Source organism: Amblyomma americanum, chromosome 10 (assembly GCF_052857255.1).
Source record: "Amblyomma americanum isolate KBUSLIRL-KWMA chromosome 10, ASM5285725v1, whole genome shotgun sequence".
In the NCBI taxonomy this organism is placed as follows: Eukaryota; Metazoa; Arthropoda; class Arachnida; order Ixodida; family Ixodidae; genus Amblyomma; species Amblyomma americanum.
Window position 1 is genome coordinate 36,896,290 of NC_135506.1, and position 26,973 is coordinate 36,923,262.

Below are 26,973 nucleotides of genomic sequence, written 5' to 3' on the forward strand. Positions count from 1 at the left end.
GCTCTCGGCTGCTGACCGGAAAGACACTGGTTCGATCCCGGCCGCGGCGGTAGAATTTCGATGGCGGCGAAATTCTAGAGACTTGTGTACTGTGCGATATTAGTGCTCCTTAAAGAACCCCAGGTGGCCGAAATTTCAGGAACTCTTCACTACGGCGTTCCTCATAGCCTGATTAGATTTGGGACAAACCCCCATAAAGCGTGGCAACAATCTGCCTGGTCGGGCTCGATGATCGGGCGAGGGATAGTGTGTATACCGCGGCGTCCACGTGGGAGGGAATAATTTGGGAGAGTGCGATTTCTTATGGCCAGTTTCAAGGAAATTACGATTGACAAAGTGAAAGTGGCCTGTAAGGCATCGCTAGCACTGGCAGTTTGCACATCCCACTACGCTTCCGTTAACTTGTGACAATAATCGCGAAGTCTCTCCGTGCTTTTATGTTGCGAATATCAACCTAGTAACGAGAAGAAAATGTTTCATTGCGAAACGAAATATTTTGATCAAAAGAGGCAAAGAAATATTGCTAAAAACAAATCGTATGGAGTTGTAAAGTTGTGGATTAAATAAGCCAATTTAGGAAGCGCTATAGGTGTAAATTGTTCACTTCACATTTCATGGCCTGGTTTGCAATGGCAATCGCCTACCGGGCTTCATCGGAATGCGGTGACGCAGCCGCTGTCATTGGTGTGTGCAGGAAGAGTGCTTTTTTAAATATGACCAACGCCCTGAGCAGCCATAAATCAATCCACAGCCTCACCAATCCGTCATGCCGCTTTTGTGTTCAGAAAGATAACAACGAACATATGATCTGGGCATGCAAAGTTCGTAAGCATCCCGCTGAACTCTTGCCTGATCCCTACAAAGAAGCATGGGATAAGCTAAGGCCCAGTCCAAGGCTGTGGAATGGGCTGGCATCGTCAAAGGCCTCCACGGCCTGCGGCAAGCTAGATAACTTGCCTTCATTTCCTGAGCTTATGCGCAATAATGTTTTGTCAGCCTCAGCCGCTTTTGTGCATTGCTGTTAAGACTATTCGCTCTGCTCAGTTACCTGTGAAAAATCGTTTGCTACAAGGTTTATCACTGCAGTGATGCTGTTTCCCTAATCTACAACACCCATGTGTCGCGGATCCACGAGGTACGGAGTTTCATGTGCACAAGGTGTGCACGTTGAGCTTCTCAGGAAATATTTATGGCACTTTCTTATGAAATTGGAAGCACCCCTGCTAGTGAGCTGAACAAAATTGAGCGAAAATTTGTGGCTGCACGTCAGTCTAAAGGCACACTTCGTGCGTTCAGTTAGAACTGTTGCCAAAAAAATGAAAAGTTTGCACTGCCTGGGCCCCTGAGAGAATGAAATGTGTAGTATATAGACGGAGACAAAACACGTAACAGGCACTGGATCCTGCCTGCCACTAAAGCCTGTCGTGGCAGCGTCTTCTGTGGGCGGAGAGGCTAAGCTGACCCGGCAGAACATTCATGAACTCTCATTTTCCAAAGAAACTGGATGCTTCCATAGGGCGCTTGTTTCTTCTTGGCTGGCCAGTGTTAGAGCGGTGAAGGTTTCATTTTTTTGGAGGGAGGAGGGGGTAGTAATATGCTTCGGATACGCTGGAGGTTGTTTTTGTAGTGTGACTGTACGTCTACAGCTAAGCGTACAGTTCGGCGTGCCGTGCTTTGGCCGTCCCGACAGTTCGTTTCCAAGAAACGTCAAGGCCCCAGAAATCTTTAGTTCATACGAAATGAAATCTGCCATATCAGCAACGAGCATTTTGATATAGGTTTATTTACAAGAAGTAAGCCGGTGCTGTCTAAAGTCCATCACAGGCCAGAGAACTATAGAGGACGAGAGAGAAAACGAAAACCTTTGTCCTCTGTCTCTGCTCTCGTCCCCGTCTTCTCGATCTTTGAACCTCTCTAGACACTCGACTGCAAGCCCGTTTTGCTCAGCCATGACTGGCCGTTCTCAGCAAAGCTTACAACACAAGCGATGAGTCCGTGAATATGCCCTTCGTTGTCTTCGGTTGCCCGGCCGTAGACGTCCGCTGGCACACGGTAGGAACCTAGGCCAGTATCCTAAATAAAATTTCGGACCAGAGAGGCTGGCTTCAGGTCAGGGCAAATCTTGTACTCACTTGTAAAGCGGGGGTTAGTCGGCGGTGCTGGACCTCCAAATCTATTTCGGAATAGTACGGTGCCTCAAAGTTTAGCTTTCGACTTCAATACCTTATTTTACAGTGACAGCTGATAGAAGAAGGTTTTCGGTTCTGCGATGTCGCTGGCGCAACATGAAGAACAGGGCTTTAGAAGGACAAAGGGAGTGGCGCCCTCTGCATGCAAAAGCGTGAACTGATATTAGCTCCACGTGGGTCTGCGCACAGAAGGCGCCCGGCTCGCCGAACTGCTTATTCACCACCGGTAACAGTTCATAAACTTAAACGATATCCTTCCTAGTACCAGCTCAATCGACAACCAGGTTGGCCAGGAATGTGGCAATCTGCCTCGGAATGAGCTTCACCAAAACGTCGCCGGTTGCAGGTTCCGCGCGCATCTCCGGAGTGGTCATGCGTATTCTGCTCGTGCGCAGCGGCAGTTGGTTGTGCCTCGTCGGCCATTGCTGTCGAGTGGCTTGCGGAAGGAACTGGTTGGCCGCCAGAGTGACCGGCTGCACGTTTTCCAGCCGGCAGCATTTGAGAAGCCGCTGCGAACAACGATCAATCAATAAACTATAGTGAACAATCATCTCTAGCCACTATCACTAATATTTCAGATTTGCAGTTCCTCTAGCTGACAATCTTCGAACTACCAATCTTGAACCTGCCACTGAATTTTTTTGTTCGTAACAACGACAGAGGGAACTGAGGACAGTGATTTCTCAAATAACGGGCACCTGCGCCAAATTTAAACGTTTGGACTTGTTACTTCAAGCGGAGATCCAAGAGCTTCATTTACAGCCGTCGGCGGAATTTGCATCGAAAAGAGTCAGAGCTGTTGTATAGTATGGTGTGGTATGTTACGAGATGGGACTGGATGGGATGGCATGGGATAGTATGGCAATATTATGTGTGGTTTAGCGTCCATATTACGTACAAGAGATCTGACGATTGCCTAGGGTACAGCTCCAGATTGATTCGGACCAGCTGTGTTTCTTTCACGTGCACTGGGCATCACACAGCACTGACCCGATTTTGCATGTTGTTTCCATTGTAACAAATCCTCCACTGCTGGGATTCTATGCGATGACGTTGGGCTTGGCAGCCGACCACCAAAAGACTGCAACTGCCTTGAGTGTTGTGAAAAAATAGGCATGAAGAAAGCATGGCTTATGCAGCGCTGCAGGCTGTGCAGTATAGGGATTGCCCACGTTCACACATTATTAGCAACTCCTTTTCTTGCTTTCTTTCCAAACTGGCCCGGAGCCTGAGGGGTTTCGTCGCTCGATACTAAGCTCGTCACCCTATAGGATTGAATCATGCCACATTTCGGTGGTGGCGAAAAGCTAAACGCTCTTGTGCTGTCCACATTAACAAATCCTAGGTGGTCGAAAATAAGCTAAAGGCCTGCACTATGGCATCTCAATTAGACCTCTGCTTTGCGTGACGTTAAAGCCCACCAAGATGCCACCACCTGTCTTCTTTTCTGGAAAACTTCTCCGATAATGACCAGTAAAGTTTGTAAAGCTACGGTGCAAAGCGCGTACTTCGTACCCCCTTCCCGCGTGTAGGGCAACATACTGGGCGTCACTTAGTCAACCTTCCTCCCTCTACGTTCATCATTCTCTCTCTCGCACCTCTTTGGCGTGGGAACCGGCTAATGGGGGATATTGGTTGATTATTATTGACCTATGAGGAGGGAGGGGGTGGAGGAGTGCCGCATCGTAATTTGAAGAAATTGTAAACGAAGATTGAAACCAAACACCCGAATATATGCCATAGCTGATTAGTTTTGGCTTGCCACAATTTAATTTTGAACGTAACGCTTTATCAGTAGCAAGCAGTTACAGAACTAATTTTTCATTGTTATAGTGTAAAAAGCTTAAACTGCTAGGCTCACTATTTTGGACGCATGAAGTAATGGGGAGAATACTTTGTATGAGTGTTGTCACTACTTAACCATGGCCGGTTAACCGATAAGCAACGCTTTGGATCAAGTGACCGTGGTTTAACACTGAACCAATTTTACACTTCAGCGTGTGTATAAATATGGCGGCCTAACTATTGCCCACATCTTATTTTTGACGCCGCTACGTCGTTGGAATGCTTTTACTCTGAATCAAATTTATATTGTGCACTTCTGATTTCCAGATTTCTGCCTGCGCGCATTTTGGGTCCAGATGACCAGTTACTAACAGGCCGCTGCCACGTTAGAGTAGGCATAGCTCACTGAATGATGAAACAGGACAGGAAAAAGCTGCATACGGAAGAAAATCTTTACTCGGAAGCAATTTCATGACGCCTGGTATGTTCAACGCCGCCCTTTGCGGAAGAAGATCCCTGGCGCCCAGTCGCATAATTCATTGCACCAGACAGACAATGTACTTTGACTTTTGCTTACGTCGAGAGCTCGCACCGTATTAACACTGCAATATGGAGTATTTCCACTGCTGTTCTTTGGCGAACAGTGAACGATTTGGGGATTTAGAGGAAGTTTTTCTGTCGAGTCAAAGCCTCACCCTTGTCTGCAAAGCATTTTTTCACGAAAGTCCACTGTTCCGGAACAGATGTATAAAAAATTTCTAGGACTCTTAAGACTGCTTATGTACTTTGAATGCGAAAGCAATTGGTTTTTATTTCTATATTCTTTTTATTTAAAAATTTTTCTTCCTTTCTAATGACACACCTATTCATTAGCATGCAGTTGTAAGTCAACGCATATGCTAGGTTCCCGTTTGTTCGCCGAGGAGCAACGCTATTTTGTGGCCCACAGGTTGCGTGCTCGCCCCGCAGTCTGAATGTCATGGGGTCAATTCCCAAGCACTTTTGTAAGAGCTTTGATTTTGCTTTGATACCACGGTTACGTCATCTGGGAGTTTTGGTACCACTGCTGCTGGTTAACGCCGAAGGCGGGTTTTGTTGACAGTGAAGCATATGCTTCTGCATTGAGACGCGATTGGCAGCACCCCCTCCTCCTCCCCTCCACGACGGGCACAAAGTACCGTCATTTGACGAGAGAAGCATAGCCGTTCCGCAGAAATTGTGGCAGAAGACAGTATTTGCTTATGGTTATAGAATGGTATTCATTAATAGCGTTTGTTCACGTGAATCATGTTTTTTCTGTCGCTCGAAAGGCGATCTCTTTACGTACACTGGAGCCAATGACGGACGTATGCCATATCTCGGGCGTATGGTATAGGTGTGACGATATAGCTATGCTGCCTTTTAAAAGCAAAGAAAGTAACCAGAGAGAGTACAAGAGACGATTTACTCCTTTGGGAGAGTACCAGTTTTTAGAGTGTATATATAAAGGGGACTAAACGATGCGCTTGAAGAGAACGCAAGTTTTGCATGACGACCGATGCTTCTGTCGGGAAACTCGGCGTTCTCCTTAAAGTCCTGGGTTTGAATTGTGGGAGTGCGAAATGGAGCGGATTTAATTGTGCGCGTTATATTGCTACAAAGACGCAAACTCCGGTAAACTACTTTTGCGCTGCGTTTTTCGTGCAATTTTATGACATAAAAGGAAAGACAAGAAAACTAGCATCCACACCTCAGAATATGGAACTCAGTGCAATCGACGCAAATGGGAAAGGACAAGGTTTAGCCAACATATCCAGCATACGGATTTCTAGCAGTACCTCTAGCCACGGTTCATTATGAGCCACGAGAGGGTGCTTCGCGCAAAGGAGCGTCCGCTGATTACTTCAGCTTCGAACTCCATTCTCTACAGGTGGCCGCACATGTGAGCACCTGCCTATCTCTTTATTTCTAAAGCTCTCCTGATTCATCAAAGATCGTTTCTCCGGTTTTCGTCACCAATCGATGTGTTCTGGTTTTTCACCAAGGGTAACATTTTCTTTTTGTATTGTTTGCCTATAGCGCAGGGAAGTAAACATGGCGTTAGAAATATCGCGCTTTAATATGGTCATCTTGAAAACAAAAAAACCAGGGCGTATCAACAAAATAGAGTGCTTGCAGTGTCTACGCTTCTTCGTCCTTTGTCCGTGGGCGCTGGTTTCGCCATTATTCCACACCTATACAGCATTTTTCTGCAATCATTCAGCAGCGCGTAGGTAGGTAATGAATGAATATTTGCTTAATTTTAATGATTTAGCGATGCGCAGGAGAACGAGGTACATGTCTGAACACTGGTCGGGTCATATTCTCAAGATAACATCCTCAGCAGCACGAAAACGGATGTGATGACACACTCACAGTGATGTTAATCATGACGGCCGTTCTCTTGAGAGCGAGGTGCTCGAGACGAAGGAGAACCTGGTTGGAGGTGCCAGGCAGCCTCTCCAGGGTAAGCACGTGCACAGTCCCGGGCAACGGTGACCGCAGAACGGAGAACTGGAACCGTTGAACAGTCAACACAATGCATTAGTCTCTTCTAGCAGAGGTGTTAGATTTTACTAGTTACGCAGCTCGGCTTGAAAAAGCGACTAGTCTCAGTAGCCACTTTCCAGGTGTTTATGGATGGCTGTGCCATCTGAAAGCAGCTAATGAAAGCTACGGCCGTATGTTGCCATTGTGTCATGAAAATAGTTTTTTTTGCTGAATTTATCTCTCGGACTGTTGTTTTTACGGATTTTTGTTAATGCATCTGTATCACTGATATTGTTTCCATGCGGTTGGGAGTTTATGAGCAATCACGAAGTTTGCAACTTGAGCACAGTTGCGTCATCGATCGCGGTCGGTTCGCCAGTCTGTAAACGCCTGAATATTGCGTGAAACCTTCGAGTATTGCTCCAAACGCAGGGCGGACGCCTCTCTTGGTCTCGCGTCAGGCATAGCTCTACCACGCAACGCCTTGGCCTAGCCCAGGCCTAACCTCGCTACTCGTGCCCTGCCATGGCCTCTCTCGACGCCGAGCCTGCCTGCAGCAGCATGGGTTACCGCCTAGTCGAAGGCGAAGACATCATGTCCGAAGAGTTTGCTACTGATCCAAGATGGACCCGGACATTTACGGCACGCAAGCTAGCGCACCCGGCTCCGTTCTCGTCCGAACAAGCAGTCTGCTTGTCACAAAATTCGGCACCTATTAGAAAGGCAGGGCGCAGCGTGTAAGCAATCGCGCCCGCGCGCTGTAAAATAAAACAAAAAAAAACAGCGGAGAAGGACCCCCGGAGAGTGCGTAGCTTCGCGCGTGCTGCTGCCACTCAGCTCGCCGGCGCGGCGCCGAGGGAGGCACGGCCGCGCGCGGCGTCGGTTTCTCTAGAATGTCGAAGTTTCGACTAGTTGTCGACGGAAAGGGGGTAACCTTGTCCGCGCTAAAGTGATACCATCTCCCCGTCGCTCTCGCGCCGGCGTCTTCGCATGCGAGACGGAACCAGAAATTTCTGGAAGGCGGTTTCCGCGTTCGACCAATGGGGTCGCGCGCCCGGCGCGAGATGGAGGAGTTTGTGCAGTTCAAGCTGCGGGTATATGCGCGCCTGCCTTGGCGCGAAGAACAAACAGACGCGGTCTACGCCTATAAATGAGGGGCTTCAACCGCTGTCGGTTAGCCCGAGCCGCCGTTTAAGCTTCCGAGAAGCGCGCCCGCTCGACTCCCGGAGAACACCACTCGCCCAGCCCGGACCAGCGAGGCAACGTGCGCCAACCTGCGGGACGGCCCCGTCGAGCTCCTCAGGTCGTCGGACTGTCGCAGTGCCCGGTGAACAAATTGTGTTTTGTTTGTCTCTCTCTGCGTTAGTGCACTTTCGGTGCAAAGATTTTGTTGAATTGTTATCTCTCTCTATTGAGCCTTTGCATGAATTGCATTGTATTTATAAGTCACTTTGTATGTGCTAGTACGAGTGATTGTAAATACCTCTGTATCGTTTCTTAGCTGTATAAACTGTTTTGTTTTGTGAACCTTCGGCTCCGACCCATTCTCTGGCTTGCGACCGGCGAAAGCCGGGCACCAAACGACCAACCCCCTTGTCACTTGGTAGCTGGTCTCCGGCTGAGCTTGCCACGCTGAGTCGAGGGCATCTCCTCTGTGACCGAGACCGCTACCCCACACGCTCTAAGGGTGTATGGGAGCGCACGCCAAAGTGCGCGAAGTGGTGACACTGCCTCGTGCTCGCTACCCAAGTCTTCGCCACCGGCCGGCCTCGCCACACGGGCCCAGACCCCAAAAAAGGCGAGTCGTCTTCGCCCACTCTGCCTAAAATCATGCACCCGTGGCTCCGCTACAGAAATTGCCCACCCAAGATCTGAAAGTTATATTGCGACCCAACAGAGGCCTAGACCTTCGCAAGCACAACGAGGACTTCCTCCTTTTCCTTCTGTGCGCCATATTGAAACTCCCCGTGGAAGCGGTACGTCAACAGGACATCATCCGTATAAATACCCTCAACAACTCGTTCACCGTGGGTACGCCCTCGGAAGAGCGCGCGGCACGCTCCGTGCAGATCACCTTTCTACTCGTCAGAGAGACGACATATCCTGTGAAAACCTACATAGCCCAACCCGACAACGCCATCCGAGACGTACTTTACAACGCTATCTATGACCAGCAGATAGAAGAGATCGTCTACAACCTCCAAATCTACAACGAGAGCGATTCCTACACGATTTCCGACGCGAGGCAACTGAGCAAGACGAAGTCGATCCTCGTCACTTTCATCACCACCTAGAAGGTCCCCAAGCAAGTGAAATTCTATGGTGCAGCCTACAAGTACTGCTACCCGTTCTTGGGGAAAGCCGGAGCGTGCTTTAACTGCCAGAGGCCCGGACATCGGAGCGACGTGTGTACGCCTCCTCGCAAAACTCTGCCGCAGATGTGGAGAGAATCATTCACCAGCCGATTCACCCAAGTTCGAGGTCAAATTCATCCTGTGAAACGGATCGCACTGAACGGGCTGCAAGAAATGCAAGGCTCGCTTCAACCACCCGGGCAACAAGCAACCAGGCACTACCACCATTGCCACCATCGCCACAGGCCGGGCTGCAAGCGTCATGAGCCTCCGGGACATGAACCTTTGAGTGCAGTGGGGCCGTGCGTGGGCCCAAGGTCCTGCGGGCCTAAATTCCCCTGTGTGTAATAAAGTTTCCACCACCACCACCACCGTTCGGCGCGACGCGAAGCCCGTTGTACAATTTAAGGAAAGGACGCCTGTCTCACGCATCTCGGTGGACACCCGAACCGGGCCGTAAGGGAAGGAAATTGAAATGAAAATTGGTTTTAGGGAGAGGAAATGACTCCCGTATCACAATTCTCGCTGGACACCCGCACCGCGCCGTAATAATAATAATAATAATAATAATAATAATAATAATAATAATAATAATAATAATAATAATAATAATAATAATAATAATAATAATAATAATAATAATAATAATAATAATAATAATAATAATAATAATAATATAATAATAATAATAATAATAATAATAATAACTGGTTTTGGGGGAAAGGAAATGGCGGCAGTATCGGTCTCAAATATCCCTGGACTCCTGAACCGCGCCATAAGAGAAGGGATGAATACTGTTAAATCACTCAGTTGCTCAGTAATGAGTAGTTTGGTTTCCTTTATAATTATCAAGCCTTCGTTGGTGAGCCATGACTTCTGACTTTTACTGTTTTTTTACTTCCTTACAATGATCGCGGTAAAGGTGTTTGAAGATGACAAATTTTGATTCAGAGACAGCATCTGCTGTATCTGAAACGAATATAAAATTGCAAGCTTCAGTTATGAGGAAATGAACGGCGGCGCGAACAAAGACAGTAACAAGTAAGGGACACCACATGCGCACAGACACCACACCACAGACGACACATGCGGTGTCTCTTTCTTGCTAGTGTCCTTGTTTGCGCTGCCGTTCATTTCATCATGCACCAACTCGCCCCTCAGGCCGTTATTCAGCTATGAGGGTTTAACAGAAACCGTCCAATGTCAGAGGTGTGATAGTGTGTGCTGTTATAAACCTTTCAGGGGTATCACGAGGGGTGTCGCCGAAAAATATTGTCTGCTTACCTGCCATTACTGCAGCAGCTGATTTAAGTGCTTTTTGTCTAGTTTATATGATATTTTCGAGTTAGGTTCAGTAAAGGTACCAACAACGGATCTGCATAACCTTACTTGGAAGCGCCATACTATTCATTCCCCGTTTAAGAAGATTGACCCCTGATTTACCTGGTTAAGCTAAATGCGACTTAGGTGCACTAGCACGTTTGCCATTGTTTAGGTTTTTTTAACCTCCGTTTTGCTTTTTCTGGTCTTGAAAATTCGAGTTGCACCCAAGTGTTCTTGCAGTCGTTCCTCGATTTTCCTCTTGCAAAAAGCCGCCTGATATGCTCGTTGCAATTCGAATCGTCGTGCCCTCGGTTCAGCGGTCTGTGAAGCCGCTTGTAACACGCCTGTGAACTGCACGCTCCTCCGGCGAGTTCTTCCTTCGCGTCTTCATTCTCGTTAGTCCTTTACATTTCTTGCTCTTCATCTGTTTCTCGCATCTCATTTAGCAACGTTATACAGTTTTGGCCGCTCTGCTTCGGCTAGCCGGCTTGCTTTATCCACTGGATCGGTTCGCTCACGCTGTCGCTGTCCTCTTTTGCGCTGCTGTTCAGCTCGCCATGCAAATCCTTCGGCTTCGGAATCTATCGGATGACTGGCTTCATCGATGATTTACTGTTTGCTGTGCTGCGTGTTGCTCCACCAATTTTATTCTTCGGCTCTTATTTCTGGCATCTGCATGTGCATGCTACCGAGTTTCTCGCTCTTCACCCTCACTCCCTCTCTCCATTCGGCTGCAGCTGGCCCCTCCTCCAAGTGGCTGCAGCTGGCGTGACGCCCTCCTCCAATTGGCTGCAGCTGGCGCGACGCCCTCCTCCCATTAGCTGCAGTTGGCGCGACGCCCTCCTCTGATTGGTTGCAGCTTGTACGACCCTCCTTCAAGCTTACGCGATCTTCCGTCGATTACTCGTAGTAACTTACCCGGGTTACTCCGAGGTTTCAGGATCAAGCATCACGACTTTATCGCTAGTTACCCATCTAGCGCTGGCGCCCTAAGATAACAAGTCTCCAGAGGCTTCTGATTTGTAGATTACACCGCTAACGTGCAGGTCAGGGAGATATAGGGACGCAGAACCTCTAACCTGATACTTCGTAAGAATGAGCACGTTGAAATTTTTCCTTTTTTCCCCGTGCTATCACCGAGCGGAACAAACTACCATCAACAACCCTTACCATGAATAATGCTTACGGGAAGGCGGTTCGTTGATTTCCACTGTTTGCTCGTGTTCTGCTTCGTACTTTTTTTCAGTGAAAATTTCTTGCGCCACAGCGCCGAGGGCAACCGTGTTTTCAAAATTACAGAAACTGATATGGATATTACTTACAGTGGGCTACACGCCTTTCAATAATTAAGTGCTTAACGGTAATAGGTGAAAAGTTAACTAATCGTATTAAGTCTCCTGATAGCACATGTTATTTGCATTGTGATGCACTACAGCGCTGATAATGACTCGTCGAAAACGCGCTCTAATAACTCAAAAACTTATTTTTTTAAAATTGTGGCATTAGATGAAACATCCTCTATATAGGGTTATGGCTAAAAGCAGGCATTATCTCACGTGAAATATGTGGAAATCCGTATGATTTTATTACCATCTCTGTATGGGTGACATGTCCTTTTCGCATGGGTTCTTGTAGCATTTCTGTATGGTATATTTGACATCATGTGGAATCTGTACATGTTTTTACTCTTCCGTATGCATTATCTGCATAGCCCTATAGTAGGCTCCGCATATTCCATAAGTTTTCAATGCAAATCAACAACGAAAAACTTACGAATCGCTTCAACAGGGCTTAACTAGTAGCTAGAAAGGGACATTTACGAATCAAAGGATCAACAAAATAAATAGATGCCGCTCACGCATTCTACATTTGGCCCCGTGTGGGCCCACGCTGCCATATTTCTGCGTTCTTTCCTGCCAGGCAGTTACTTGTGTTGAACAACAATTGGTCACAGCTCACGATTACTGTCCCCCTCATTCGAGGCTTAAAGAATGCGGACACGCACCTTGTCCAGCTTTGGCTTCCAGTTAGCGAGCGTAAAGACCGGCAGCGGCTGGTAGACCAGCTGCAGCGCCTGCAGCCGCATGAGTCCCCTGGCCTCCATTGGGGAGCCGAGGAACAGTCGGTGTGTTCCCCTTGCCACTAGGCCCCCGTCATCGACACCCATTTCGAGCAGGGGATCGGGTAGTCCCAGGTTGTCGTTGGTCTCGTGGCGACGATGCACCTGGGAATGCGTTCGCACTTCACGCACCCATCCGCTAGGTTTGGCGGGATCGTGGTGAAAGGAGAGTACGCTGTGAAGCTGGCGTATAGTTACACGCGGGAGAATATGCCATGGCTAAACTATGGTGTTCAAAGGAGCTTCATCAATAGGCAAGCATAGGAAATGTGGACAAACGCTTTTAGTGTGCGTGGCTGCTACGACCTGCCACATGGCGCTTAGGATAAACAACTACCCTATGAATTTTGAATGTTCGGGATATTCAATAGGTTTTTTATAGTGATCGGAAATGGATATCGTCAGCGCACGATCTATATGAGTAAAAAATCGCAGTAAGCGGGAAGAGTAGGTTATCATAATTAGCAAGTCCTCGCAGCATTTCACTGCGCTGTGTAGCATTTACGCAAAGTACAAGAGAAAATATTCCAATTGAGTTCGGCGCTGGCGCTTAATGATGTCCTAGCCTTAGTTGATGGAAAGTTGTGGCCTTTTAGCACTCGTACTTCAAGAGGTTAAAGGGGTTGAGACGGCGAATTCTAAAGTTATAAGAAGTCAGTTATGGACTGCTACTGCATGCAAGGTCACACATGGCCAAATATTGGACGCAACAAACGTGCGTGCATACTGGAGCCTTAAGCAACGTTTGAAACAAAGACGTGTGAACCAAATATTTTTGTCTCTACCCCCCCCCCCCCCCCCTTTAAGTCAGGTATTGAAGCGTGTGATGTACGCCGCTCCTTAGTTGCTACAATTTTGTGTGAGGTAAGGCTGTTTCATTTATAAATAACTTGATAGCTGAAGAAACAATTACAGACCATGGTAAACGTTGAAAGGTTACATAAAAATTAGTTATATGTAGAACAATAGGCACCGAAAATTCAGGATACTGAACAGGCTAGGTGTTCTGTGTAAAGTAAACCGAGGTGTTTTTCCTTAATTGCTTGATTGTTCTGGTCTTTTAAATCATTCCTCGAGGTTTTTTACGCGCTTAGGTGGAGGTGTATCAATCTAGATAGGCTGCCATTAACTCTGTTTCGGCTCTTAGCAATGCCTGAAAAGACCTGCAAGGTACATTTGGAGCGAAATCGAGCGAAGGCGTCTTCTCCTGCAGTTTCAGCCGCAAAAATCTCCTTTGGTAGCAGTAGCATTGCCTGGATTGTGACCTGCGAATCCGTTCACATACAGCCGTACAATCACTGCAGATGCTCTTAAACACATCAGTCCCTTCGGTCATCTGATTCAACCGTCAAACTTGTGCTTGCCACGTATGCCTAGCGGTAGCCTTAGTTATACACAGAGCCTGTCGCCTAGAGAGGAATACGTTCAAATTAGCTGAGAGTGTCGTTGGTAAATTTTGTATGGTTGTACAAAGAATATAGCCCATTCAGGCACGCCTCTGGCTATAGAATATGACGATGTGTAAACAAAAAGTGGTTGATAGATGTTTAAAATTCCGCGTTAGCATAAAGTGGTGGGACTTGCACGCCCAGGCGAATCTAGAGAGCGCAAGGTCTTTACCATGATCTCCAGTTGTCCCGCCTTAATGCTAGATCCACCTTGGGGCCGATCCGGCAGTATCAACATTTGCAGACCCTTGCTCCTGTCCTGCAAGAAGCGATTACTTTGATTAATTCCGTGCAGACAGGGGCGGCTTGTTTGACTCGTAGTTGTCTGTATGGGAATAATTCAGGCTCCTTGAAAGCCTGCGCAGAAAACCGTCATGAAGTGGCAAGAAAATCACGCCCCAGTAATGACCAAGATAAACCCTCTTATCTAAATTTTCTGAAAAGCGACCAAGCCGACCTCTCTGTTTCTCCCTCTTACTCCAAAGAGCTTTCCTGTTTCTTTCATAGTGGAAAGTAATCCACAGTCTTTAAAGTCTTTGCATTACTTTGGGTACAAGGATCCGGCCTGAGGCTTAATACTCTGCATAAATGAAGCTTGAAGCACTAGCGTTAGAACTTTCCTTGTTGCTTCAAAAACACGAGAATGTGGTTGCGTCCTTCGTGGATGCATTTAAACTTGTGTACAATTGGTAAAAAGGCTTGAGTATTTTGACTAGTACTTGAGACGCACCTTTATGTAGATCCACGAGGTGACGGGGTAGTAGTTGGATGGGATGGGCAGCATATTTTTCCGTTTTCTTACTCTGTAAGGCGCACAAAAAAGAATAACGTGCCGGATGTGATTTCAGAATGCCCGGCGCTGCGTTTCTCGGCTGGTGTTAATTCCTGCAAGTTCTATTAACAATGTGGCCATTTTTCGCTGATACAATGCCTCACTTCGACGAAAAATAGCGACGTCGTATTTTTTATCGGTTTTAAACGCGTTTCGAATTAAATGGCAGTCTAATTGCTGCTACGGGCGGAGCAGAACTGTACACATTCAGACGTCAGGCATGACTGAACAGTCGGCATTCCAGTCGCAGGGCTACATAGTCGTCGCGTGGTGAACAAGTAGCGCCAATGCGTCGTAGCACCTGATTTGTGCTGGTGTGGACTAGCGTACAATCATCTTCACATCATAAGTACCATCAAATGCCGGACAAAGGCCTCTCCCTCATCACTGCAACTAACCCTGGCCTGTTCCAGGGCGGACACCTAATCCCAGCCAATTTCTTGATCTCATTCGCCCACCTGACCTTCTGCCGCCCGCTGCTACGCTTGCCTTCTCTCGGTATTCATTCCGTTACCCTAAGGGCCATCGATTATTTTACCTCCGCCTTACATGCCCCGCCCATACTTATCTGTGCTTCTTCATTTCAACTAGGATATCATTAACTCGCGTTTGTTTCCTGACCTATTTTGCTCTCCTCCTGTGTCTAACCATTCAATCATTTTTCCTTCCACAACTCGTTGCGCTCTCTTCAACTTAATTTCAAAGTTCGTTAACCTCCAAGTTAACCAGCAGATGGCTTGAAAGATTATGAGCGCAAAGTTTTTGATTGCCCTTGTTTTTGCCTTGAAGTATTATCGAATAACGCGGAATAATTGCCATTATGAAATAAATATTCACCACGACAACATTAGAAAATCTCTTCGTGCCGCCGTTGTTCCTTGGAGGTATTTCACCAGCCACCAGCGACGCATTCTTCGAAGCACCTACCTCCCTCCTGCCCGTTCTTTCTACTTGCTTTTACGCTGCAAGCTCCAATTGGCATGAATTCTATGTCAGCCTTGAAGGCTTTGTTTTCTCTTGACCCGTTGCCATTCAGTCCCCCAAGTAACCCATACCCCTCTCCCCCAACGGGCCTAGCCTGGTTAACCTCTGACCAACTAAGCTTAATGACTCTTGCACAGAATGTCTTCCAAGCCTAATGTTGATTCGCAATCGGTTTATTTCGCTCCCTCTGTGTGAGAGTAATGAGAAGAAACTTGGACACAGTGCGTAGCTTGAGTAATTAATTACAAGCTTTCTTTTAATCAGGCTACCGTGCCGGTGAGTGCCAATGGGTTACTTCTGCGTGACGACACGTTCCACGCGTTGTGGAAGATTAAGTGGGTCGTAATCTTTTGACGCGATAATTTGTGCGTTTTCTTGCTTCTCCGTCACTCACTGGGATGTAGCCTGTCAGGTTTATTTTTATTTATTTACGGATACTGCGATCTTGTACACATGATAATAGCAGGTCGGAAACATTGTGTTCAGATACAACAGTACAGACACATACAAACAAAACAGAATTTCACAAAGAAAATCAGCAAGAAAATACCACGGCAAGGTCATCAACAACAATCATTTTAAGTACTCTTCAAACAAATGCAATGATGTCTGCCTGACAACATCATCTGTGAGGTTATTCCAATCAGTGATGGTCCTTCGAAAAAAATATTTGAAACAATTAACTCGAGAATTCAATGGTGTTATGGAAATATAATGGCGAGTTCTTCTTTGGTACCCCGAGGAATAAGTAAGGATATTGGACGTGTCAAAGTTTAAATTAATATTAATTATTGGGAACAAAATTTTTAAACCACTAATGCGATTTCTATTAGGAATAGAGGGTAAGCCGTTTTTTTTTTTTTGAGGAGATCACTGACTGGTGCTCGCCCATAGGTGTTGTCGCGTCATCCTTCTTTTTCTTTTTTTCTTTTTTTATTGAGGAATATACAGAAGTCACGATTCTTGTCCCGCTCGGGTTACGTCGCTGTGTGACGGGTTCACCAAGCAGAAAAGTGTTTAAGGAGTTGCTCGGCGAATATCATAATAAATTATGTATAATTCAATGCCTGCTACTACTGGCCGGAATTACTCAGCTCTAAACCACAGAGTTGAAGCTGAACGAACCCGATGACTACCTATTTCTAACAGCCTGTTTCATTAAAACGAGTGGCATGCCAATAGCATCAGGCTACTCGTGCACCATGGACATAATAAGTGTATTTTAGCGGGAAAAACAGTAGTAATGGTAAGCAAGCACAAATAATCTAAACGCTAAGCATAATAGGCTCTGTGCACTTACGTTCTGCGCATTGTCCTCCAGCCGTTGCTATCCGTGTAAAATTCGTCGGTGTCCAGGTTGCTTTCGAATCGGCTGACTATGTCGCAGCCGGACGAAGATGACCAGCCCGAACTCAATAACCTTGAAACAGAAAATTCAGAACAGCCCTTTACCCGCCGTGGTGACTCAGCGGTTACGGCGCTCGGCTACTGCTCTGGAGTTCCCGTGTTCGAACCCGACCGCGGCGATTGCGTTTTTATGGAGGCAAAACGCTAAGGCGCCCGTGTGCTGTGCGGTGTCAGTGCACGTTAAAGATCCCCAGGTCGTCGAAATTATTCCGGAGCCCTCCACTACGGCATCTCTTTCTTCCTTTATTCTTTCACTCCCTCCTTTATCCCTTCCCTTACGGTGCGGTTCAGGTGTCCAACGATATATGAGACAGATACTGCTCCATTTCCTTTTCCCCAAAACCAATTATTATTATTATAACAGCCCTTTGCATTTCTTGGGTCATATTACGAGCTTACCCCGTGCTCGAAATTATGCACAAAAAACAACAACAAAGAAAGCGACTCCAAGAGCAAGAACGGCTATTTACGTTATACTAAATAAATTTTCGTTATTTCGTAACAAAAGTTAAAACAGCACTAAATTTTACATATACCAGACAGGACGGGCACTGTCTGGTATTTCTGTGTGGTTTGTGTAAAAATTAGCGCTGTTTTACTTTTGTTACACAACGATACACCTACTAGCCCAGCAAGAGGTACTGTTAAACGAACTTCCGTTATTTACGTTAGAATTAAGTTTTAAAATACGTTATTATAGATACGCTTTTTACTTTACAAATAAATTACGTTATAAATTAAGTCTCGATGTACTCCGCTAGTACAAAGTAGATAATATGCCACTAAAAGCCACGTCATGCTAAGACTAGCCCATGCGAATTTGGACAATCATGGTTGTATACACCTCGTGCTTGGACACATCATGATTTTGAGAAGTTTGGATGGCAAATTCTTTGTTCAGCTAATCAGCACCCCTTCACAATAAATTTTATTGTAAATATTTATTGATTTTATTTAGGAGTGGGTGTGAGAGCATATTGTCTGATAAGAAAGAACAGTACGATGGAAAATAGAAAGGATAACAGGAACAATGAAATCTAAAAAAAGCTTGAACTATTCATTACCTGTTAAAACAAGTTTAATGAAAGAGATTGAATGACCAGGTAGTGTTGCCTGAGAATTTTTTTTGCACCTTGTTGCGGCTTGTTTCGCTTTACTAATGCACTCAGTTTCGGTATTTTATCAACAACGAACACTTTTTCACCGAGAAAAATATGTGAATGCAAAATCGACCATCCAGCAGCGTGATGTAGGTGCGCATGGATTAGTTTAACCATACCTATTCCAAAACTATCAATACACCCTTTAGCACGTCTCTCCCCGCTCACTATTTGTCGTCGCTTCTTTACATTTCTCGGACAAGATCGGGAGCTTCGGTCTCGTGCATTTGATTTTATTTTTAGAACACTCCAGGAGAAATTTCCTACTCATGAATTATTTCAACCTGACTAGAGCCCATTTTTTTTTATTAGTCGAGAGCTGTTGGAAGCTCTTGCAAGACGGAAGCGCTTTTGAAGGCGAAATTGACTGATCGAACCTGCAACATATGAAACGAATGGCTTTCTTCTAAACTGCCTCGATTTGATTAATTTCGCGTTTTCTGTGAGGATTGAAGCATTATTGTACTCTAGTATTCAAGTATTCTAGTAGTAGTGGCCGGATTTTTGATTTACACATTTATAGTTTCGTATATATCTCTTGGAGCTCCAGTTATTGTGCGAAGCGCGCCGCCGCGGTGGCTTGGTGGTTATGGCGCTCGGCTGCGGACCTGAAAGACGCGGGTTCGAGCCCGGCTGCGGCGGTCGAATTTCGATGCAGGCGAAATTCTAGAGGCCCGTGTACTGTCTGATGTCAGTGCACGTTAGAGAACCCCAGGTGGTCGAAATTTTCGGAGCCCTCCACTACGGAGTTTCTCATAGCCTGAGTCGCTTTGGGACGTTAAACCTCCGTAAAACCATAAACCATATTGTGCGACACAGGTATCAAGCTTTTTCAACGCCTTTGAGGTTATTAAATCTATATGTTTGAACCATCACGTGCTGGGTAAAAAGCAAGACCAATATTCACTGACGCTCTGGATTGGAGAATCGCCAATTTCGTAAATATAAACGGAAGACTTCATTATATTAGCAGAAATTATAAGAATAATTGTACAGATATTAACTGCCATTTGTGAGGTTGCACAATGAAATAAGAGCTCATTACAGCAATACTAATAAATTTACTTTAGTTCGCAACTGAGTGCCTCATCTCTCTGCAGCATATCTTATTTTTAACACCCAGCAAATCGGGACAAAAGCATTTATGAGCGGTAAAGCGTTCATGAACGTAATTTTTTTATATAATGTAAGATTTCACTATAAGAATGCATACATCCGCAGATCACCTGACGGTAGTTTTTTTTTTCTATGCACGTTTTCGCTATCGTCAAAAGCGTTCCAAAGTGGTTTTCAATGGCAGTCTTAACTGTTCGATGCGATCGATAGAAACACTTTAAAGGAAAGATTTTGCTACATATCAGAATAATGAACCATTACCTTCAATATTCCTATAACAGTGTCTTACAATTTGCCAATTTTCAAATTTTTTTCCCGAGAATGCTCGACATAATTTATTGGTTGAACTTTGCTTTAAGTTTGTTTATTTTCTTCGCAAAACTGTGTCCTTGTGAATCTATAATTTATATTGTGTAACAGGCATATCTTGTTGTGTTCATGCAATGACTCTGTTGTTTTTTGTTTCCAGCTTGCTGTGCTGATTTTACGTTGTTTCATGCAACATGAAAACTCCACTGCTAGTACATGGGTGGCGCCCCCTGACGAGCCTTTGGATAGTCATAAGGTAACGTTTTTGTCTGAAGTAAATCTGGGTGATGATGATAATGATGATGACGATGATGAGCGGACAATGCAGGGTCCTGTTCAGCTTAGGCACGAGGACTCATCATCGGCATCTCCTCCCTCCACTCCTTTATTAATAATTCCCTTGCTATGCCTTGTGGCGGTAAACACTTTTTTAAGCGAAAATTACTGCCCCAGGGCATCAATGATTGGTGAAGGTGTGATGAAAGATACACTTCTATGCAAAGCTATTTGTTCCTGTTAAGTAACATTGGAGAGGTTTTGTTGCCGGAGTGAAATTCATGGATACGTTGCGCTACTAAGCAGAGGGATTTGAGGAGAAAAAGGCTTAATAAAGGGTGGAGATATAAAGTGAAAACGTATGTGCATTTGGCCTTACAGTTTGTCTAGTGCTCCAACGGTCCAAGTGAACTCGATGAAGGGGCTGTTCTTGTGCAGAGTTATCACTTGAGAGATGTACTCGTTGAAAATCTGGTGGACCTCTTGCACAAGAGGGCCCTGCGCAGGTGTCGTGTTTTAGCAGAGGCACTTTGTAATCTTCTTCGATAGCCTTATTTTTAGACACGTGGTTAACAGACAGAGCGAGAACAAACGTAGTGTTTTTTTTTTTGCTCGACACTGGCAGAACCCAACGCATCACTGAGTTACTTAGTAGGACATGCTTCTCCACGGCAGTGCCTAGAAAGTAGTTAAGCTGAAAACTTTACTCCCACTGATTACAAAGAATTAAAATTAAAATCTCGCCTCTACCTGCAACGCAATGACTGAATGCTCCCACACCGGAAACCTAAACGCTTTTAAGCATTTTTTTTTCTCTGTTATAAAAACTTTGTTCCTCACGCTGCAGGCGGTAGTTTTTGTTTTGCATCAGAAGGCGTTACCCGCCACGGTGGCTCAGTGGTTAGGGCGCTCGGCTACTGATCCGGAGTTCCCGGGTTCGAACCCGACCGCGGCGGCTGCGTTTTTATGGAGGAAAAACGCTAAGGCGCCCGTGTGCTGTGCGATGTCAGTGCACGTCAAAGATCCCCGGGTGGTCTAAGTTATGCCGGAGCCCTCCACTATGGCACTTCTTCCTTCGTTTCTTCTTTCACTCCCTCCTTTATCCCTTTCCTTACGGCGCGGTTCAGGTGTTCAAAGATATATGAGATAGATACTGCGCCATTTCCTTTTCCCCAAAACCAATTAGTAGTAGTTAGTAGTAGAAGGCATACAAACTTTAGCGCATGCGCAGTACAGGGTAGCGTGATAGCATATTGCACAAGTGATTGCACCTAAGATTACCGCTACAGTGGGAATAAGTTTTGTGTAAAAAAAACTGATTTTAACTATAGGCGCAAAATTATGGAAAAGCTCCATATTTATCTTATCCGCCGACAAGTTCTGGCCCTTATTGAGGATCCTTCCTTAGAAACATTGCATAAGGAGGTTCCAGAAGAGCTCGACACGAAATTGGCTATGTAGCTCGTTTTAGAGTGAACGTTCTATTACTCGAGGTGCAAACCAGAGCTTCGCCTGGTTTTGTGTGTTTGACCTTGAAGCCCGATCAAATTCAAACCAAGCGTACAACCTCAAGACTAACAGTGTATGACTGGCTTGCTGTGCATAGCCATGATATGCCTGTATGGTATAGTCATAGTGTTGCTGGTCATAGCTAACGACCAGCAACCCGTGACCGAAAACCAGCGGTAAATTGACCTTTGACCTTGAACTTGACTTTACACTTTGACCTTAAGAGCCGAGACTCTCATCGCTTGATGGTGGCCTCATGCGATGACGTAGCAAAGACGTCACACCATTCATTCTTCTCTATAGACACCGCCGGCTTTGCTTTACCTCGTCTACTAGGTTCAGCCCGGTTGAACCTGAGCAAATTTTTCAACTCCCGTTGGAGATATTTTAACCTCCTCACCTTGACGACGCGGTACGTGACCTGTTCCCCCATCTCCCTCGCTGGGGTGTAGGCGCTGAACACGTAGTGGCCCGGAGGGCTCATGTTGCCCTCCGGATACCGGTTGAATCCGTATGCGGCGAACGACTGGTGGAGCTCCACGGGCGTCTGGGTCTGTCTCAGCACTATCCTGGAGACTAGGCCCGTGTCCGCATCGAGCTCGACGCGGTATTTCTGTCCGGAATAAACAAAAAGTCATGAATTCTTATGACACAGAAAAAGGAGGGGAAAAGGCGCTTTGAGTTCGATACGTTGGAGAAGTAGTGGCAGATGACTACTCTGAGTTTTTTGATCTGATGTGCAAATTATATACTTGTGAGGTTTCTGCCTCTATTCTTTTTATCTCTAGAAAGGAATACGCTACTTTTTTACATCGGGTGAGCGAGTGCTTAAGTACACTTGAGGCTCTCTTTGAAGGAAATCTTCTCGCATGTTCAAGGCGCTGTTTGGCGCCTTTGTAAGGTCACGAGCCAAAAAACACGTCTTAACCCTGTTCTTCAACGCGTCCAAAATACAGCGATAAGGCCTCCAACAAAAACAAAAAAAAGACAAGCTCTATTTAGCGGGTAGATTTCGCTACGTAGGAAAGCGAGACTGATGCCGACACTCAAAGTGTGATTTCACAGCAGTGCGTGAACCAACGGTGCTACCCAAACGGGCTTTTGATAGGTGCGCTAGAGGGAGAGAGATTTTTTTTTTCAGAAAACAAAGATATTCAGCAAGTTTCGGACACAATGAGCGCATTGACACAAGGTGTTTTCGCCTATCGAATGCGGAGTGAAAGACCCATTTTCCGAGCATACATCTCAAAAAGGCGGAGCACCAGCCCAAGGAAAAGCTTGTACCCATTGTGTCACCGGTGGGTGCCCGGCGAGACTGGGGATCGAACCCAGCACCTGCTGCATGCGAGACCTGTTGTCAAAGCAATAGGCCCCCGCTGCGATCTCCAAGTGTGTTAAGCTTAAAGTGGTCACCTTCATAGCGACCTTCATATTGAGTCTTACTGTGCACATGTCGGTTACCTCGTTTTCGATGAAGTTGACTTCCTCGTGAATCTCGAGGAAGTCTGCCGACTTTGAGGACTCGCCCTGCGTGGACTTTACATAATAAAGGCTGGCGCCGAGAGGTTCCACATTTGCTTGGAATACCAGCGACGACTTGGCGAGCCCCAGACTCTCAGGTATCCCGTGCCGGTGGGGAGCCAGTGGTACAGCCTGCAACGCAAGCGGCAGAATAGGATTGTTTGGTAAAGAGCCGGAGTGTGACACTTGTCACCTTTCTAAGCGCCGCTACGGTGGAGCAATAGCCGGCAGTATCGCACAAGACTAATACTTCTGCCTGTATAGCTTCCAACAACCTCAAGCTCTACCCTAGTATTAAAACTTTTGGAGTGCTAATTACAAGCATTATGTCCTCATGTTAAACTCTTCGTGAAGATTGCTACCAAGTGAATGCCTCCTTGTAGTCTTGCTTATTATATTGCTATTCACTTGAAATAGCGGCGTGTAAGTGAACATGGAAATGAAAGCATGGAACAGAGCGCATTGTCTCTCGTAACGAATCGCCGGGTTCCGTCCACCCTCCTGGAGACTAGACTCAGTGGTTGTGACGCTCAGCTGCTGACCCGAAAGACGCAGGTTCGATCACGGCCGCGGCGGTCGAATTTCGATGGAGGCGATATTCTAGAGGACCGTGTACTGTGCGACGTCAGTGAGCGCTAAAGAGCCGCAGGTGGTCGAAATTTCCGGAGCCCTCCACTACGGTGTGCCTCAATGACAGTCGCTTTGGGATGTTAAACCCTCATAAACAAACCAAACCCCCTAGAGACTACAAGTTGCCCGAGTTGTTGTTTCGCACTCCCGGAAAGTAGACTGGCGACGCAAACCAAAGATTAAATGTACGGTGTAGAGAAGGAAACAGGACGAGCCCTCATTGTCATTATTTCTTTGTATTAACTTGAGGGAAAGCTGGCGGCGCTGCACCTCAGCCACCAAAGGCGCTCAAAGCATCATGGGGCGATTACCTACTTCGTGCGAAACAGTCGGTTTTTTTTTTCGAAACACAGAGTGACCTTACTGAGATGTCCCATTGCGTCCACGGCGCAGACGACTTTGGCGCAAACGTAGCTCTCAAAAGCCATAGTAGCGAGAGCGAAACAGCACACGAAACCAATAAAATATTTTTGGTTTAAGAAGTGCCAATAAAAAACCTATTAAAGTGTTCAAACAACAACATTTTTTTCAAACATATTTATTTTTAAAAGTACGCCTGTTAAGCACAAAATATTGGCTTTTGTGGCCTGCAATATTTGACCAAAAGGAGAGCAAGCCATCGCTTATTTTGGGCAAATTTTACATTCGCATGCTTTTCTGCTCGCTTGTTGCAATTTGTGTGTTAGAGCGTTCTTAATTATTAAACAACGTTCATTTTTTCATTATTTTTTGGCCAAAAGTTGTGGTTCTGCAGTCGGTAGCTCTCTGTCCCATGATGCTGAGGCGGTATCTAGGAAGCTCCATGGAAACTCCCATAGTCGGGGCGCCAGCTTGCCCTCTATGTAATAGTAATAAACTCTTTGCTAATTGTCCTCATACTCCAAGTAAATGAGGTGTTTTTAGCTCATATCTCACAGTCACCATGAGACGATTAGCAACCGTTTCTGGCTAATCAATCAAGGTCATATTGCGCGTAGGTATAATACCAACTGATATTCGGATCCCGTGCCATAAAGCACTGGTGAAGAGCCTGTGCTCTCTTTCTGCGCCCCTGTCTTGGTACTCGCTGCTTTATCTTGTTTCCCGTAGAGCGCTGGAGCGGCTGTCCTCACAAGGTCCCACGCCGATCTATCAAAAGACTTGAAAGAGAACTAACCATGCTCTTTTTCGACCAGCAACTGCCACTAAAGGTCCAAATACGGACGTCTCACTCTTATTAAATACGGACGTATCACGCCACCTGAACTTTCTGATTCATCTAGTTACGAAACTCTTAAAATCAGGCCTAAACCTGAGGCTAGTTTTTAGAATTTAGTAGGTGTGGCGCAGCTTAGAAGCTTAGTAGCTAGCTGTTGGTTGCACCTTTAGACGCCTGTAACACAGCACAGGAATGAGTTTAGCAGTGCTGGGTAGTTCATGATACTGCGGTGACCTCCAAATTTTCATCGAGTGAGGGCATCAGGGTCTGAATAATTGGACCTATCATTCGATCAAAAACACAGAGAAGTCATGTTAGGCTGCCTCCTTTGAGTATTACTTTCAATAAGACATATTTCGTGCGTGTGAGAGCGCATTTCAAGACGACATGCCTTGTGTCAGCTCACTCACCTGCCACTCGACCTTAGCGCCGCCCGGTCCTATGACGGTCACCACGCTTTCTTCATCCGTCACCAGCGGCAACCGCACGTACGGCGAGGCTTGTACACTTGCAGGGTTATACACTATCACCCCGAACTGCGCACCAAGAGCAGTATGCACATCACTCGTTTATCCCACAAAAACTCTAACGACATGGCTTCGCCGACGCCTTCTTTATATTTCAGTGACTCTCATATTAGCACGGAATGGCTATAACTAAGACCTTTCCTGTCCTGGTCTCTCGCCTTTTCCCGTTAGCTAGCTTCGCTGCCTATTCCGGCTGAGGCTGCTCACGTGTCGTCCCCACAGCGCTGAGCTGTGCCGCTGAGACTCTGGAAAGTGGCGGCGCAGCCTGAGTAACATAACGCGGCCACGCGGGTCTCCTGCCGGAGCACGCCACATTGCGGGTGGCAGGTGAACTAGGCGGCCGCGCTGCTTGCATTGAAAAACGAATGATCCGACAGACATTCAACATCTAGGAGGTGTTGGATTTTCTTATTATATTGAACTGTGGAGGAATCGCATGCTTTATTGAATCTTGTTTCCAGCTTTCCGAAGCTGACGTTGATTTTCTCCTTGTCGTTAACAAATTATTAGAAACAGTTTGCTGCTGTAATCGTAGTTCTTAATTGCACATCGAGTCAGTGCCGATATGAGTGAATAGCGGTACTTTACGCATGCACTGACCGTACCTTGCATTGAACGACGGGAGATAGTAGATGATTTCATCGCTATGAGTGGAATATACTCCACTCGCGTTTTCGGCAAAACTCTATCTCCACAAAGCTCTTCTCTCCATTGTAGTCTTGGAATGTTTTCCCGAAAAACTGTGTTTGGAGTTATTATTGACAAGCATATGAAAATAAATGTTCTTTTCAGCGAAACCTGCTGCCAGAAAGGGAGTAATGTAAAAACGTCTAGTAACGGTGTAACTGGAGGTAGTTGTTCTTCGACACACAAGTCAGACCACTTTCTATCAGTTAGTTTAGATGTTTCCTTCCTTCATACGAGCCTTCCTAAGTGCACAACAAAATCACAAGAGAGATTACTATGTGCACGGTTTGCATTGCAATGCGAGGCATCTAGCTATTGACTCGATAGCAGGAAAAGTATTCGTCTTGACTGGTCGTTTATTTTTTCGCGTCAAACCAAACCGGTTTTGTACGAGATTAAAGGCAACGTTTCATTACCGCGGCCCTGTTTTACACCGGTGAGTTGTATTAGGAAGTTGTCGCGCGGCGCGCCTCCTGTTCCCGTTTTCTGGTTTACAGCGAACTTATCGTCTTCATTCAACCTCCCAAGCAGCACAGGTGTTTAGCCCAATATAGGAAATGTATTGGCAAAGACTGCTCTTGCAAAGGACCAGAGTGAAGCCATTTTATTTCAATATTGAGGAAATTACCTTTGCTGCTTGGGAGGTTGAGACGCTACTGGGCAGAGCTACTGAGGATCGTCTAGGTCGAACACAACGTTGAACGCGCTGCAGCAAAGGTGACAGAAACCACGTAACGAGCTCTTGCGTATGTCGACGGCGTTGCGTGACTTCGCGCGGCCGTGACGCCGGTGCCGCCACCGCAACGTGGAAATTAACCACAAAGCGTCAGTAAGGGCGAAGTGAACGTTTTTCTCAAACCGATCATTAAAGGATATTTAATCTACTGTTAGCACTTTTCGGGACGCGTGCTCTCAGCACGAAATTTGTTGCGGCGCTTTGCAACGCAGTCGTCCGGTATAATTATCAGCGGATTGGTCATGAACGTAACATCACTGCTTCAGACATTTCAGACAATTGGCTTCCGTCACTTCGCCGAAATAATTTTTAATGTGATAAGGTTCATGGTTCCATGTCTCATAGAAGCCGATGT

General features: G+C 46.1%; 1 protein-coding gene across 1 annotated transcript in view; it reads right to left on the minus strand.

Annotated features, from left to right (window-relative positions):
- Positions 1 to 2,001: 2,001 nt before the first annotated feature.
- LOC144106362 (lysosomal alpha-mannosidase-like) overlaps positions 2,002 to 26,973 on the minus strand; it is a 30,976-nt gene continuing 6,004 nt past the window's right edge. Inside the window, exons 6-15 of the mRNA XM_077639142.1 lie at positions 25,079 to 25,204; positions 22,781 to 22,972; positions 21,720 to 21,932; positions 20,190 to 20,308; positions 16,843 to 16,962; positions 14,457 to 14,529; positions 13,899 to 13,985; positions 12,165 to 12,383; positions 6,369 to 6,506; positions 2,002 to 2,698 (exon numbers count right to left, since the gene is read on the minus strand). Of these exons, the coding sequence (XP_077495268.1) occupies positions 2,459 to 2,698; positions 6,369 to 6,506; positions 12,165 to 12,383; positions 13,899 to 13,985; positions 14,457 to 14,529; positions 16,843 to 16,962; positions 20,190 to 20,308; positions 21,720 to 21,932; positions 22,781 to 22,972; positions 25,079 to 25,204 (1,527 nt within the window). The 3' untranslated portion in view covers positions 2,002 to 2,458. The remainder of the gene's footprint in view (positions 2,699 to 6,368; positions 6,507 to 12,164; positions 12,384 to 13,898; positions 13,986 to 14,456; positions 14,530 to 16,842; positions 16,963 to 20,189; positions 20,309 to 21,719; positions 21,933 to 22,780; positions 22,973 to 25,078; positions 25,205 to 26,973) is intronic.